Source organism: Neopsephotus bourkii, unplaced genomic scaffold (genome assembly GCF_033783945.1).
Source record: "Neopsephotus bourkii isolate Nb327-2 ecotype Australia unplaced genomic scaffold, CSIRO-AGI_Nbou_v1 NB_977, whole genome shotgun sequence".
Taxonomy (NCBI): domain Eukaryota; kingdom Metazoa; phylum Chordata; class Aves; order Psittaciformes; family Psittacidae; genus Neopsephotus; species Neopsephotus bourkii.
Window position 1 is genome coordinate 596,096 of NW_026901471.1, and position 13,653 is coordinate 609,748.

The 13,653-nt window shown below is 41.9% G+C and overlaps 1 protein-coding gene across 1 annotated transcript in view; it reads left to right on the forward strand.

The window, feature by feature from the left end:
- The window catches only part of ARHGEF38 (Rho guanine nucleotide exchange factor 38), a 39,450-nt gene that overhangs the window by 5,638 nt on the left and 20,159 nt on the right, over positions 1-13,653 (forward strand). Inside the window, exons 3-5 of the mRNA XM_061359420.1 lie at positions 5,005-5,195; positions 7,239-7,362; positions 12,231-12,378. Coding sequence (XP_061215404.1) covers positions 5,005-5,195; positions 7,239-7,362; positions 12,231-12,378 — 463 coding nt within the window. The remainder of the gene's footprint in view (positions 1-5,004; positions 5,196-7,238; positions 7,363-12,230; positions 12,379-13,653) is intronic.

The following is a 13,653-nucleotide window of genomic DNA, read 5'->3' on the forward strand; positions in this document are numbered from 1 at the left end:
ATTCTGAGGTGCATGTGTCCCAGGGGAAGTGGTTCAGATGCAGCCGTTCCTCAGTTCTTCATTAACATAAGCTCAATGCCACAGGAGTGGTATAGTTATACCAGTATATAACACACTGGAAAGGTTTATTTGTAAGTACTGGCACTAACAATAAGGGCATTCTTCTGTCACCAGATGATAAGCTTTCTTCCTTTCCAGTGCGGTCACATGGGATCTCTCTGTAGTCCTGTCAGCACACATATAATTAAAGTGGTCTGCTGTCAAGGAATTGAAAACAGAACTTGTGCGTTGAATGTAAATATTTTCTGTACCTTATGGAACAGAGAAATGATCAAAGATTGAATGACCTAATTGCAAAGAAGTCTCTGATGCAGGTTTTACAAGCGAACCTGTGGCCTAGGAAGACTGGTGCAAGGTCAGTCTGGTCCTGCAGTGTTCTCCTCCTGTGATCAAAAAAGAGGTTTCTTGCATGTGGAACTCGCAGCCCCTGTGCAACAAACTCACTCCTGAACAATGCTGCTGTTACGTGCAGCTCTGAGTAAAAGGGAAAACTGTATTTTCCACAACCCTCTCACAATCCTTTTGTATTTCAGTGCCCAACTTGGAATACAGTAGATCTGATTTGCACCATGTTTGCACCATATTGTTGTACTCTAACAACTCTGGTGTAAAACCATAACAACACTCCTGTGAAGTGGTCCCTCACAAGGGGAGTGGGATCTGGAGTAAAATTCCTTGTGTATTAACTCATGTGATAAACTTCTCCCACACAGAGCGGGACACTCCATCCTTTCCCACTGCTTGTCCCATTTCCATGTCTCTTACTTCCAAGGATCGCAGTGTCCCTGTGCCCCGCTGCCTTCCTGAAAGCCACAGTGGAAGCAGGAGTGTTAAGGGGCAGAGCTGGGGACATGGTACAAGCAGACGTGCGGAAGGAGAGGGAAGCTGCCACAGCAGCAGCCTCTTAACTTGGCTGCCTGTGTTTCCCAAATGCAGCTGATAAAAGCCAGTGTATATTCCCATGTGTAATAGCTAGGTTATCTGAGGGTACAGGCTATCTGAGGACTTGCTTTCACAGAGGAGTAATTTTATCCAGGGCGGTATGAGGCTCAGGTTTCACACATGAAAACAGTAATGCTGTGATTTGTTTGTTATACCTTGATAACTTGTGCCTTCACGGCTCTCTCTTGTGTCAGGCAAAATCCCTGTGTCCACACAGCGCAAGTGTAGAACTTGGTGTTTCTTTGGTGTCCTCCAAATGCTGCCTCAGTCGCGAAAAGGCCTGTTATTCACTCCATGCACTGACATCACTGTACTTGTTGCTATATTCTGCACCAGTATCTTCACTTCCAGAGGGAAACCATTGGATGGGGAGAGACCTGGGTCCCATCCCCAGGGGTAAACGTAATGTCTAACCTGAACGTTTTACCTGGGAGGATGGATAGAGCAGACCTCTGAGAGCTGCTCACTCTCTAGGTGGGAAAGTCAGGTAAATATGCACACATTGATCTTGCACATCTGCTATGGCTGCTCATCTGGCCACTTGCAGTGGATCCCCCAAGAGCCTAGAAGAGAGCTGCTGCACTTGCACTGGGCAAGCTCTTTCTTATTTTGCATTGCTGGATGTCTCCATCTGGGGGATGTTTTTAGACTTCACACTTGCAAGAAACTGTTTTGTTAAGACATGTGGCTGCTTTGTCCATGTCATCACATAGTGAACCTCTTGTTGAATGCAACTAGAGCTGTGCACTTCAATACACAGCTAGAAAGCCAGTCATCACCTTCCTCTCCAAAGCAAAGTCCTCCAGAGAGGCAACTCCTGCAGGTAACTGACATTACGAAGCAACAATTGCAAACATTACCTTCTAAATGACATTTTTATACCCACTAAAAGTACCAATTAGTTTTCTGTAAACTGGCCTTAAGAAACAGCTATCTAATAAACCATTCAGCAGTTTTTCTTTTTCCTAGACCTGGTATCTCTGAGGATGAATGAGTCAAATTCTAACCATAACAGTTAATCCTCAGCAATGTCTCTTCCTGCTAATCCTCTCTCTGAAACCGTTCTGGAGCTGGTACATATTACCAGGTAGAAACGAATCTGCTTATATTCCAGATAAGCACTTGCTGTTTGTACATTCATTAAACTTTCACTTATTCCACAAGGATTTCTGCAGCTACTAATGTTCTCAAACTGGTCAAAAGCAATCAGCTGAACATGAAATCACAGATTTTGGCTGTAATCATCACTCCATGTTCTTGGTGTTGCATTCTATAGAGACAGACATGCCTGAAATGAAAAAGTGAACATATTGAGTGAAAATGGAAAATTATATTACTTTTAACAAAAGGATACATTTATTAAAAAACATGATTTCTAGAAGGAAACAGCATCTACCTGGTATTTCTCACAGTTATTTTTTCCTGTTGAGAATAGTTTTTCTTTCCTGGCATTATTATCTATCATACAATAAGGATAATAGATGAACCCTGACATAATTCAGGAATCAGATTTGATCAGGGTGATCTAATGACATAAACTGAAAGAACAGCCTCTCGAGGGATTGTGACTTCAAGCCTGAAGTGGGATAGAGTAGCTTTATTTTGCTCATATAATGCCCCCCCCCCCCTGCCAGCAGTATAAAACATTACAAAGTTCTTTTGCACATCATCTTGTGTTTACCTTAGAATTCCATCTGATATTGTAACAGTGCTGCATCTGAGATGAAATGACAGTTCTGAGGTCTTCCAGGATGTCTGGTCCTCTGCACTTTCTCAGGAGTCACCATGAACTCTCACAGTCACACACACACAAACATTTTCACACCCGATCTTGAGAAAAATGCTGATTTTGGCACAGAACTGGAATGGAAATGCATTGTTCATGTTGTTCTTTGTGAATTTATAAGTGTGGTTACATACTGTAAGTTTCTAGAGGAATAAGTACTTGCCATTTTAGCATGTAAGCAGCAGGCAAGTTGGTCTCATTCCTCAGCCCTAGCAAAAATTGCTCAGAAGGAGCTGTGGAATGATACTGGTACCAGTTTTGCTCCGCTTCTGACTAAAGGACAGAGTCTGATTTGTCTGGCACACTGCACCTTTGGTGCATGAGTTCTGCAGGAGTGAGCTCCTGTGCATTATGTGCACTCACACCAGCACAGACTCGCTAGGACAAGATTCAGTTTAAAATTCATTTGATAGCTCAAGCTTTGCAGAGGGGAGATGTTTTCATTTTATTGTCTGTGTACAAACTTGAGGACAAAATGTTCCCAGTGTTATACACAGACTTCAAGGCTAAAATGGTAAAAAGTACATCTAAATACAAAAAAGGCTGCAAAAACAGCCCCTCTCCCCCCCCTTTGTTTGGGCTTCTTGTCCTCGCTGTTTAAAACTATCAGTAAAGAGGCAGAGGTGCGGCTCCAAAAGCTGCTATTTAAAACAATAACTGCGGTCACATCAGTCTCACCAGAAAAACTGAAGGAGAAGCATTAATAACAAAACTGTCCTTTCTGAATATCAGCAGTCAGCACAGCTGTAGAAGGAATTGGGATGACAATACGCTGGATTTATAACATTTTACACCTCTTAGCTAAAGACGTCCCAGAGCTGTCTATCTCCTGAAAGGTGCTTGGTTTTCCCACAGGTCCAGCTCCAGGTTATCGTTTACAGCCTTGGCCGGTGTTTCTGGGTGAGCTGCACACTGTTCTATGCTCACTTGAGTGCTCCTGACTTCACCCTTGACAATCAGTTCAAACAACTACAGTATATTCAGTATTGGCTATCAGTGAGCAAAGCATCAGATACAACTTGCTATTGCCCCATTATACAGTGTGCTCCCTGCAAGAAGTTCACATGAAGGCATAGCTGTCTGATCCTCAGCAGAGATTCCCATCCTTTGCCGCTAAGTGCAATAAAACCCATGCTGTCAAAGCTCAACCTGGGTAATGCAGAGATGAGTACGGTAATGGTATGTCCATCTTTGTTGGTGCTCTGCACCATCTTGTGGCTAGCAGAAAAACACCAGAATAACCTCTGAATTCCTTCATTTGATGTTATTTGTGTGTGTGTGTGGGGGTGTTTCCTAATGAAAAATACAGATTGTCAGTGTACACATTAAAAATTCAGTGCCCTTTTAACAGCTGATGTGAATGTCTGCAGGCTGGCTTATGAACCAGCAAAAGGGAAGAGCATCATTACAGATAAGTAGGTTATGTGCAGGTCCTGTGTCATACATAAATTAGCTGTCTGTAGAAGTCTTGCTTGCATTTCCATGTATTTGGAATAAATCAGATGTTCTAGGTCTTAGGTATGGAAGTAATTTCTGTTATCCCAAGAGATGTTTTTATTGATTGTTGAAGGTTTTCCATATTCTCCTGTAATTCCTTTGCCTCTTTCAATTAAATCTTTTTAAACAAAATTACAGGTTTCATCATCGTTGTTATTAACATTGTCTTCGTTTGAAAAGTTGTCTTCCCATATCTGCAGCCCTCAGCTTCCCATGAACAGACTCAACATTACATTGTACAGAGCAAAGGTTGTTCCAGTGAAGCTTATTTACAGTAAACACAGCCTTTTTCTTCCACAGGAACATACTTTCTTCCGTCCTCCAAATCATAATAGATGTCTGACCCAGACTGTGTTTTTCCAAGGAGTAAAAGGGCATCAGCTATCTTTGAATTTCAGTATGACAAGAATCAGACTCTCCTGTGCTGGCAATGGAAATGGAAAATTTCTGCTAACATACATTTATGCTAACATCAAAGCCAAGAGAGCCAGTGGTGGGTTATCCCCTTATTGTCAAACCTGTGTTTGGCATGAGGAGGGAGATGGGACAACAATTGCTGTGATCCAGGATTGCAATTTCTTATGCTTCTTTTCCTGCTCCCCATGGTGATCGGGGACTTTCCAACAGGCACGACTTCCATTCCCCCACAGGTGTGCAGGTCAAACTGGGGGAGCACATGAGATTACAATGCTCCTCACAAACCTCCCTCTTTTAAACAGAAAAAATGGCCCCGCAGGTGGGGTCCGCAAACCCTGCTGCTTCGCTGCAGGAGGATGAAGAACAAGTCAGCAGACGCATGATGGCCAAGAGGGTGAAAATCATTGCAGAACTCATGCAGACAGAGAAGGACTATATCAGCGACCTGGATCTCTGCATCAAGGAAGTGATTCAGCCCCTGAGAAACAAGCAGGTGAGCTGGAGGCGGTGGATGAGTTGGTGATGTCAAGGTCTGAACTCACCCACATTCTGCTGGCAGGTAATGTTAATGCAAGCACAAGTGTCAGCGTGAGAGTGACGTGGTACTGGGAGTTGTCCGCTGGTAGCTTTCCAGAAAGGGACATGCCAGGGCTCTAGCTGGGAATTCATAGAACCTTTTCCTCAGCAGTATTTACATCTGTAGATAAACTGTGCAGCTGAAAGCTGGGAATAGAATGGGAAGTCCAGAGAAAGATTTGTGGGGCCTGCCACATAGCATTCACTGAGGCTGCACAAATTATATCTGCTGCTGATATGGAATAAAAATTATTTTAAACATACCTTAAATGAATTATTCTGTATGTAGGCTTTCTTACGAGATTGGTGACAAAATAGAGGTGCAGAGGCCAAAGTGTCTTTAGACGACATTGGGCACTGTCTCTTCAGGGAACACTGTGGCCAGCTGAAGCCTGTGATGTTTAAGCTCCTGCAAGACCTTTTTTCTTTCTTGAAACTCTGTCAGAGTTTGTTCCAACCCATTTTCAGAAGAGCTGACATCTGCTGATGGAACTTTAAGGAGTTGTTGACTTTTTTCTGCTTACTTGTTCATCCACTTAGAAGTAGTCACATCTTGACTCCCTCTCCACCCTGGCCAGCACCAAACCAGAGTATTCCCTGTTGAACTGGTTGTATTCCTTTGCACTTTTCCATCCAACTGAAAACGTACATTTCAAATCTGTCCTTTGTCACTGTATTAACATGTGGAAGTGTCCATGCACAGCATAGTTCCAAATACTATGTAGGCATTGTGCGGGAGTGGAGGTCAGAAGTCCTGTGTTAGATGTATACAGGAAAAGTAATTTAGAGATTATAACAGTCTTAATTTAATAACCTCTGCATTTTTTAAAGGCTTTCAAGAATGTTGTATGGTTTTAAGGCTAGTTCTCAGATAAACTACCATATTGAAAGTTTGCAATGTATTTAGAGAAGGATTGCATTTAGAAAATTGACCTAGCAATGAATCTGTTTCATATTTCCAAGTGGATAAAACCTATTTTTGCCCCTATAATACTATAAAGAAATTAACTGCATTAGTAGTGAAAGTACATTTCTGATTCTGTTACAATGGCATGCAATTTGATCCTCCTGGCATCTGGTAAGCTGCTATGTAAGTCAGCAATTCAGTTTCTAATGGTGAGATACATGCAAAGGCTATCAGTATAGATGGAAATCAGTCTTGCCTTTGTTCTCAGTATTAGCACATTACCACTGGCTATCTCCAGTTGTCCCTGAATATTAATTATTGCCCGGCCCTGCAAGATAATAACTGCTGCATGAAAAGTATGTGGCCTGGAAATTTTTTACTTGCTCTAAAATGAGTAGGGACATGGAACCCAGTTTTCTACTGGAGTAAATTGACGCAGTTCACTGAAGTCAGTGTTGTGTGCCCAGGCTCTGTAGGAAGCTCTTTAGGTTATACTAATAGTCAGAATTGTAAACGTGTTTTTTTAGGGGAAGTTATATGATCTTGATTGCATTTTTGGGTTTGTAGAACAACTAACTTAAAATGGTACCACCATCTGGAAGTCTTTGTACCTGGTAGCTGGCACCAAAGGGCCACGGTCTGAGTTTCTGTAGTGGCCTCTATTAGCAACTGGGAATCAAACCCATTGTCAACTATTCTGTTCCTCAGTGAGAAAGTAAACAAATGTTTGAAAGCCAGCTAAGGATCTTTTCTGTATTCAGATGATAATATTTATTTCCTTCCTAGGTAAACACTTTCAGATTAGGAATAGTTCAAAATAAGGTTAAAAGCACTTGATAACATGCCCTTTGTTAACTGCATCAACCATATTATACTAATCTGAAAACTGTGTATGTGTCCTTGAAGTCACAGGGAGGATGTTTATACGAGGTTTTGCAGAAGTGGTGCTTCCTGGAGTATTAAGCATTGAGGGCATAGCAAGAGTAAGTCTGTAATACACAACATCCTTCTTTATCCTTCATCAGTAGCTGCTTAATATTTGTATTCCACTAGATTGCTCGCTTTGACGTGGATGGCTTGTTTAGCAACATTGAATTGGTCCATCAATTATCAGCCAAACTGCTGTCATTGTTGGAAGAAGCCACGACAGATGTGGAACCACCCATGCAAATAATCGGTATGTTTACTGTCCTCCTGAGTTCTACAAAGCTACATGAAAGAATAAACATAACACTCTCCTGTCCTCTGTCCTCATCAAACTTAACTAGTACCACTCCCAGAGGTTAACATGCTATAAGATATCCAGAGTGACATAGGAAAAATGACATGGGAAACCTGTCCAGTTGTTCTATGATACTCCTATGACCATGATGCTCTTTTTCCATTCATCTGGATGTTGAGGAGGAATGAGTTTACCATGAGTAAAAACCTGCATCAGTGAGTTATGCCACCTACTGATAATGTAATAGAACCACAGAATCATAGAGTGCTTTTCATTGAAAGGGACCTTAAAGCTTATGTAATTCCACCCCCCCCTGCAATGGGCAGGGACACCTTACACTAGACCACGTTGCTCAAAGCCCCATCTAATCTGGCCTTGAACGCTTCCAGGGATGGGGCAGCCACAGCTTCTCTGGGGAACCTGTTCCAGTGCCTCACCACCCTCACTGTAAGGCATTTTGTCCTAATGCCTGATCTAAATCTCCCCTCTTTCAGTTTAAAGGCATTCTCCCTTGTATTACTACATGTCCTTGTAAAAAGTCCCTCTCCAGCTTTCTTGTAGGCCCCGTTTAGATTCTGGAAGGCTGCTCTAGGGTTTTCCCAGAGCCTTCTCTTCTTCAAGCTGAACAAGCATCCAACTCTCTCAGCCTGCCTCCATAGGAGAGGTGCCTCAGCTCTCTGATTATCATTGTGGCCACCTCTAAGCTTTCTCTTTCATCCAGGAAGGTCCACATCCTTCTTATGTTGGGGCCCCAGAGCTGAACACAGTATCCTTCTCATCTAGTTTGATACTGTCTAGTTAACTCTACTCACACTTAACACTGAATCTTAAATTGCATACTTGTAATTGTACTAGTCAAGAAAAGCATTAAAAATTATTTTGAATAATAAATATGGCACAACCCCACCCCAAATGTTGTAAACATTGTAAACATGCATCTACTGGCAATACAATTTGTGTAAGATGTGGTTAAATGTGCTTAACAGGACATGGTCAGTAAAGGCAAGAAAGCTATATGGTACGGTGTTTGTGGGAATCTGTGCAGGAATGTCTGCAGGAACTGTGGGTATTTTCAGCAAATGAATGCCTCATGACAGCCATACATTCTGCAGGCCAGGCCATGAATGTTAAGGCGGTGATCTGTTCACGTGACATTCTGGCACAGCTGGAGAGATTTAAGAAGTTACCACTCACGAGCTCCCCCATAACTACTTCTTCAGTGCAGAGGCAGTAGGTAACCCACCTTAAGGGATCAAGTGTGAATTCTTAGCTTGCTTCAGTGCAAAGTCATCCAGTCTAGTTTAAAAAACTTCCAGCCATGATTAAGAGGTCAGAGAGGTTCTTTCTTCCCTAAACTGATCACATACAACAGGCAACATATTATAGAAAGGACCCCTATTCTTGCAAATAATGGGGTAAAAAATTATTAGTTGCCATTTGACTAAGAAACATGGTATTAAAGCATATGAGTCTTGGGAAAAATATTAATCCTAGCACGTCTCAATCTGGTTTGCCAAGGCAACAGTTTAACGTAGTCTGATGCCACTGTGTTGTTTGGCGGTATTTCAGTAAAAATGCATCATGATGAGTCATACCCTTAATAAGCAATGTTCTATTCTAGCAGGAAGTGCCTTTCTCTCAGCCAAGAGAATCATCCTTTTAGCTCCCTGCCACGTCCAGAAGTAAAGACGACAATTTCATCCATCTATTGGGCTGTATTTCTCCAGAATCAGACAAAGAACTGTGAAAATGTATGGGATAATGGATCACAGAGTTGTCTAACTTATGGTAGGGAAAAAGGTGGCAAGTAAGGTGTGAGACGTTCTTCCAAAAGCTGAGACAAAAATGGGAAGAATAATTGCATCACTATAAGCAATAAGTTACTAAGTTTCTCATCCTCTAAAAGTACATCAAGGTGATAATTTTGTTCTCAGGATTTTCATAATCAGTGTAGAAGTTGTTAAAGCCAGTCTATAGCAAAAGTAGGCTGAGAATTAACACATCCATCATATTCTATCAAGTATATGTCATTTAAACAACTTGCATTGAAATATCTTAACTTTGGAAGGCAATCCAGTCATGGTGTGGTTGAAGAGATCTGCTAATTCACTGGTTTGAAATTAAAACAACGGGGTTGCTCATATTCCCATCTTATTTTAGTCTGTGTTCTCCATACCTTATACTATGTCCACATTGATGAGTAGTAATCTCCAATAGGAGCAGACTTGTAGAGTGAAACAGTTGCTGCTAAGGACCTGATATCCATAACTACCTGTTTCAAGATGTTGTACTTTACATTGCCTGTAGCCTGTTTCTGTGGCTCGAGAAATGCCCTTTATAATTGGACTGCATAAGATGTGCCCTTGGAGTGCATCTTATGGTAATTACCATCCTCAGAGGGATCCAGTTTGTGTGTCTGTGACTGCTCTGCCACTTGGCCAAGGATGGGAGATCAGGGGTCCTGAGAGACTGGCTTGAAAAGCCCTCTCCTACTCCGAGCTAAAATGCTAATGTAGATGGACCTTGTGAGGTGCTTGGTCTTCAGATGCTAAACACCGCTGAGTTAAAAGCCCTTTTTGGTTCTCTCCTATATTTTTTCTCCTCTCTGGTCTGGATACTGTATATGGAGGAGTATGAAGTCTTAGTAACCTTACCCTGACTTTAGCTAGTAGACCCCTTCTTCATCCACCTCCCAATGCTGTCCTCATAGCACCACTGAAAGCCACAGGGAGAAACTGTTTCTGTCACTCAAACCTTGCTTCTAGGATTTTCTTTTTGAGACCGATGATCATCACACTTAAGATGAGGCATCAGGCAGATCTGCATCTGTCATAGTCTGCAAAAAACTGGTTTTAAAGCTGTGCCCAAATACAATGTGGTTTTAGTCCATAAAGCAAGTTTCCACAGTGATATGCCCAAAGCTCATCTGATTTGGTCCATATGGCTCAGAACCAGGAAGAGCTTTAGGCTTAAAAAATCTGTCTGCTCTTAAAAATCCCTATCCGTGAAATCAGCACATTATTTTTCTCGTCATTGAGCATCAATGAAAATATCTGTCATTGTGGCAGAATACATCACTGAAAGATCTTGTTCATTCCTTTCATTGTGGAGAACAGAATGAATTTCTAGCCTCTAGTATATACTGAAATGAGCTCTAAGTCTACGGTTTGCATTTTTGCTACTGAAAACATAACCTCACTTCATGGCCAGGCATAGTACCGGCTGCACTAAGCACTTGGAGCTCTGCATAAAGTTAGTAAAAAATGTTGAGAGCTCAGCATCTCTGAGAATCAGGCACCAAGGGAGCAGGATCAAGAGAAAGCTTGTTAAGGTTTCCCCTTTTGCTATAACATTGCCTGTATAGAGAGTTCATGGGAAAGTCAGGATGCAATGTACGTTGGTATCCATGAGCATTAGCATTAAGCACAAGACAGAGAAGCCAGACAGCTAAAGAGCAATTAACTATAGGAGGCTGGTGCTTTTCTGACTGTGGCCTTACAGTAACTAAAATGAACTCGTATGGTCTTAGCTCCAACATTGTTCCCTTATTCGCACCTTGAAACCAACATGTATTAGACAGCCCAGTTAACCTTTGCTGGTAGGGGAAAAACCCAGAGCTGTGTTACTGTGGTAACTGAATCATTTTTCACTTTAAGAAGGAGCAGTTCAATGCAATGTATTATGAAACAGCCCACTCTGGTCAGGATGAAACATGCAGGATGCCTGAAAGCTTGGTGCTTACTCTGTGAATGAATAGAGAGCTCCCAATTAATGTGATGTTTGGCTTTTAACTTTAATAATCATTGCTGTAACTCAACATAAATGTTCATAAAACATTGGACAGGTTGCCACATAGATGTAATTTTCAGTAAATGCCCAAGACAGGAGTTTTCACTATTGCTGTTGTTTCTTATATGCATTTGTGAGGATGCTGATCAGGGCACTGCTACATAAGGGTATAAGAACTGAATGAATATCTCGGCAGAAGAGATGAAGCATAATATCTCTTACGTACACAGGAACTGACACAGGGGTTTTAGGCTGAAGAGAATGAGACACCAGAATTAAATGGGAAATGGGTGCAGGACTACTTTAGTGCCTCTAAAATTCCCAACTGTTCTTTGGGGGAAATGGTGGTGTGGAGGACTGGAAATGGAAATGTTTTCCCCCTTCAATTGTATATAAAATTAGATACTATATAAAAATGGCTGTAATCCACGGCTGTTTTATTCAATTAGGGGAGGGGTGAAGGTTGTTCCTCTGCCATGTGAAGAAAAAAAATCTCTATTCTGGGCAATAACAATTGTCATTTCAGGATTTTGCAAAACAGATAAAAGTGGAATGGCTAATGGGAGATAGAGTCATTATTCCTGTTATAACCCATTTAAGTTCATATTCAGTTGAAGAAAAAAAGTCAAAAGGAAAATTAACAGGCGTACATTCATCTCCTCTGCCAGCCCATGACACAAAAATGATCTCTCCTTTGCAGTCAAGCGCTCCTGTGTGGTTTCCACTGAAGGGGCAATAAGCTGGGGCAGTGACTTAAGGGGCTGTGTACAAAGGGTTCAAGGTATAGAGATTTCATGTCTTTTCCTGAGGGAATTTTTCTGCATTAACACTGATATAATGGTGCCTGGCTATGACAAAGATGAGCAGCTGAGAAATACATGTAATAAATAATGCACATAAACACACGAGATCGTTTCTAAGGGAAGTAAAGTGGAAGCCAGCCTTTTTAGCTCACGGCTAATGTGGTGGAATAATAAAACTCTCTCTAAGATGCTGTTGTCTGGCTTGACATGCTTTGTTTTTCTCCTTAACAGGGGAAGTGTTCTTGCAGATTAAAGGCCCACTAGAAGACACATATAAAATCTACTGCTATCGCCATGATGATGCACACACCATGCTGGAATCCTATGAAAAGGATGAAGAACTGAAGCAGTATTTGAGAGACTGTGTACAGTCCTTAAAGTAAGATCTTTTCAAATGATGATTTCCGTCCACAGTCAGTTGCCTGGCAGGGAACATTTTAAATGGATGTAGATGAAAGGTCCCCTGGAAATCCGGAGTTTTATGAGGCTTGCTGGGAGCTCTGGCTTACGCCGCTTTCATGAAAAGATGACAAGCCAGGGGCCATGATTAGATTTCTTTTTCTCTAACATGGCCAAAAATAGCTCAAGAAAGGCTGCTCTTCCTTTAGCTTCGGTGCCCCATACTGGCAAAAGAAATGCTGCATCATATCATGAGCTGTTTGTGACACCTTGCCCAGCTGCCAGGAAACTTGCTGCCTCTGTCTTCAGCAATTCTATTCCTTGAATTTAAGTACCCTGTAATGGAGCTATTCACATGCACTGGTATATCTGGGCCCCTGTGGCAAGGCCTAAGGGATCTGGAGCAGCTGTGTGGTGCTGGACCCTTCATGATAGGGGTATTTGAGAGCAATCAGTGTTTGACCAAGCTGCGAGGTCCCGCCAGTCGAAAGCACTTTGTGCCACCATCTTCAGTGCCAGCCCCTTGGGGAAATGTGTCAAGAACTGGGGATATTGCAGAATAACAGATCCATCCTCCTCCTGCAGCCAACCACAGGAACCAGCTCATCCCCTCCATGGAGGTTGCTTCTCTTCCCACCCATAAATCCCCTTGCCCCCTCACTTTCTCAAGCTGTCAGGAGGGAATGTGCCATGGTCTTTCAGATCAGAGGTCTAATTCTAGCCCCAGGAAAGTGTGCTTATAGGAGAGATGTAACACTACCACAGATAGAGTGTTCATTAGCAATAGATATTTCAATCACACCCCGGTCTGCAGAGATGTGTAAGGACCTAGGAGATGGGAAGTATGGCAAAGTGAAATCTAGGAAGACTGGTAAAGTATTAACAACATTAAAAAAGAAATGTACACTTTGAAGACAGGTTATATTGAAAACAAGGCTTATTCTGTGCAATATGTCCAGTTATTAATTACATAATAAAATGTATGTGCAGAGTACTTAGGTCTTAGCTACCCTGGAAGTTGAAGGAAACAGATTTTCATACAAACTCAGGCTTTCACCCTAATGGATGGTCAGATATCTCCCCTAAAGGGGTGTTTTACTTGCTAATGCCTACAGTATTCTTTTCTGGCTAATCAAGAGAAACTGCTACTGTCATTCATTCATCCCTGCTGCTGAGGCAAGGGGACATGGAAGGAAATAAAGATAAAAAATAGCATCCCCTATATCCTAGGGTAGATGGTGCTACCTGAATTCCA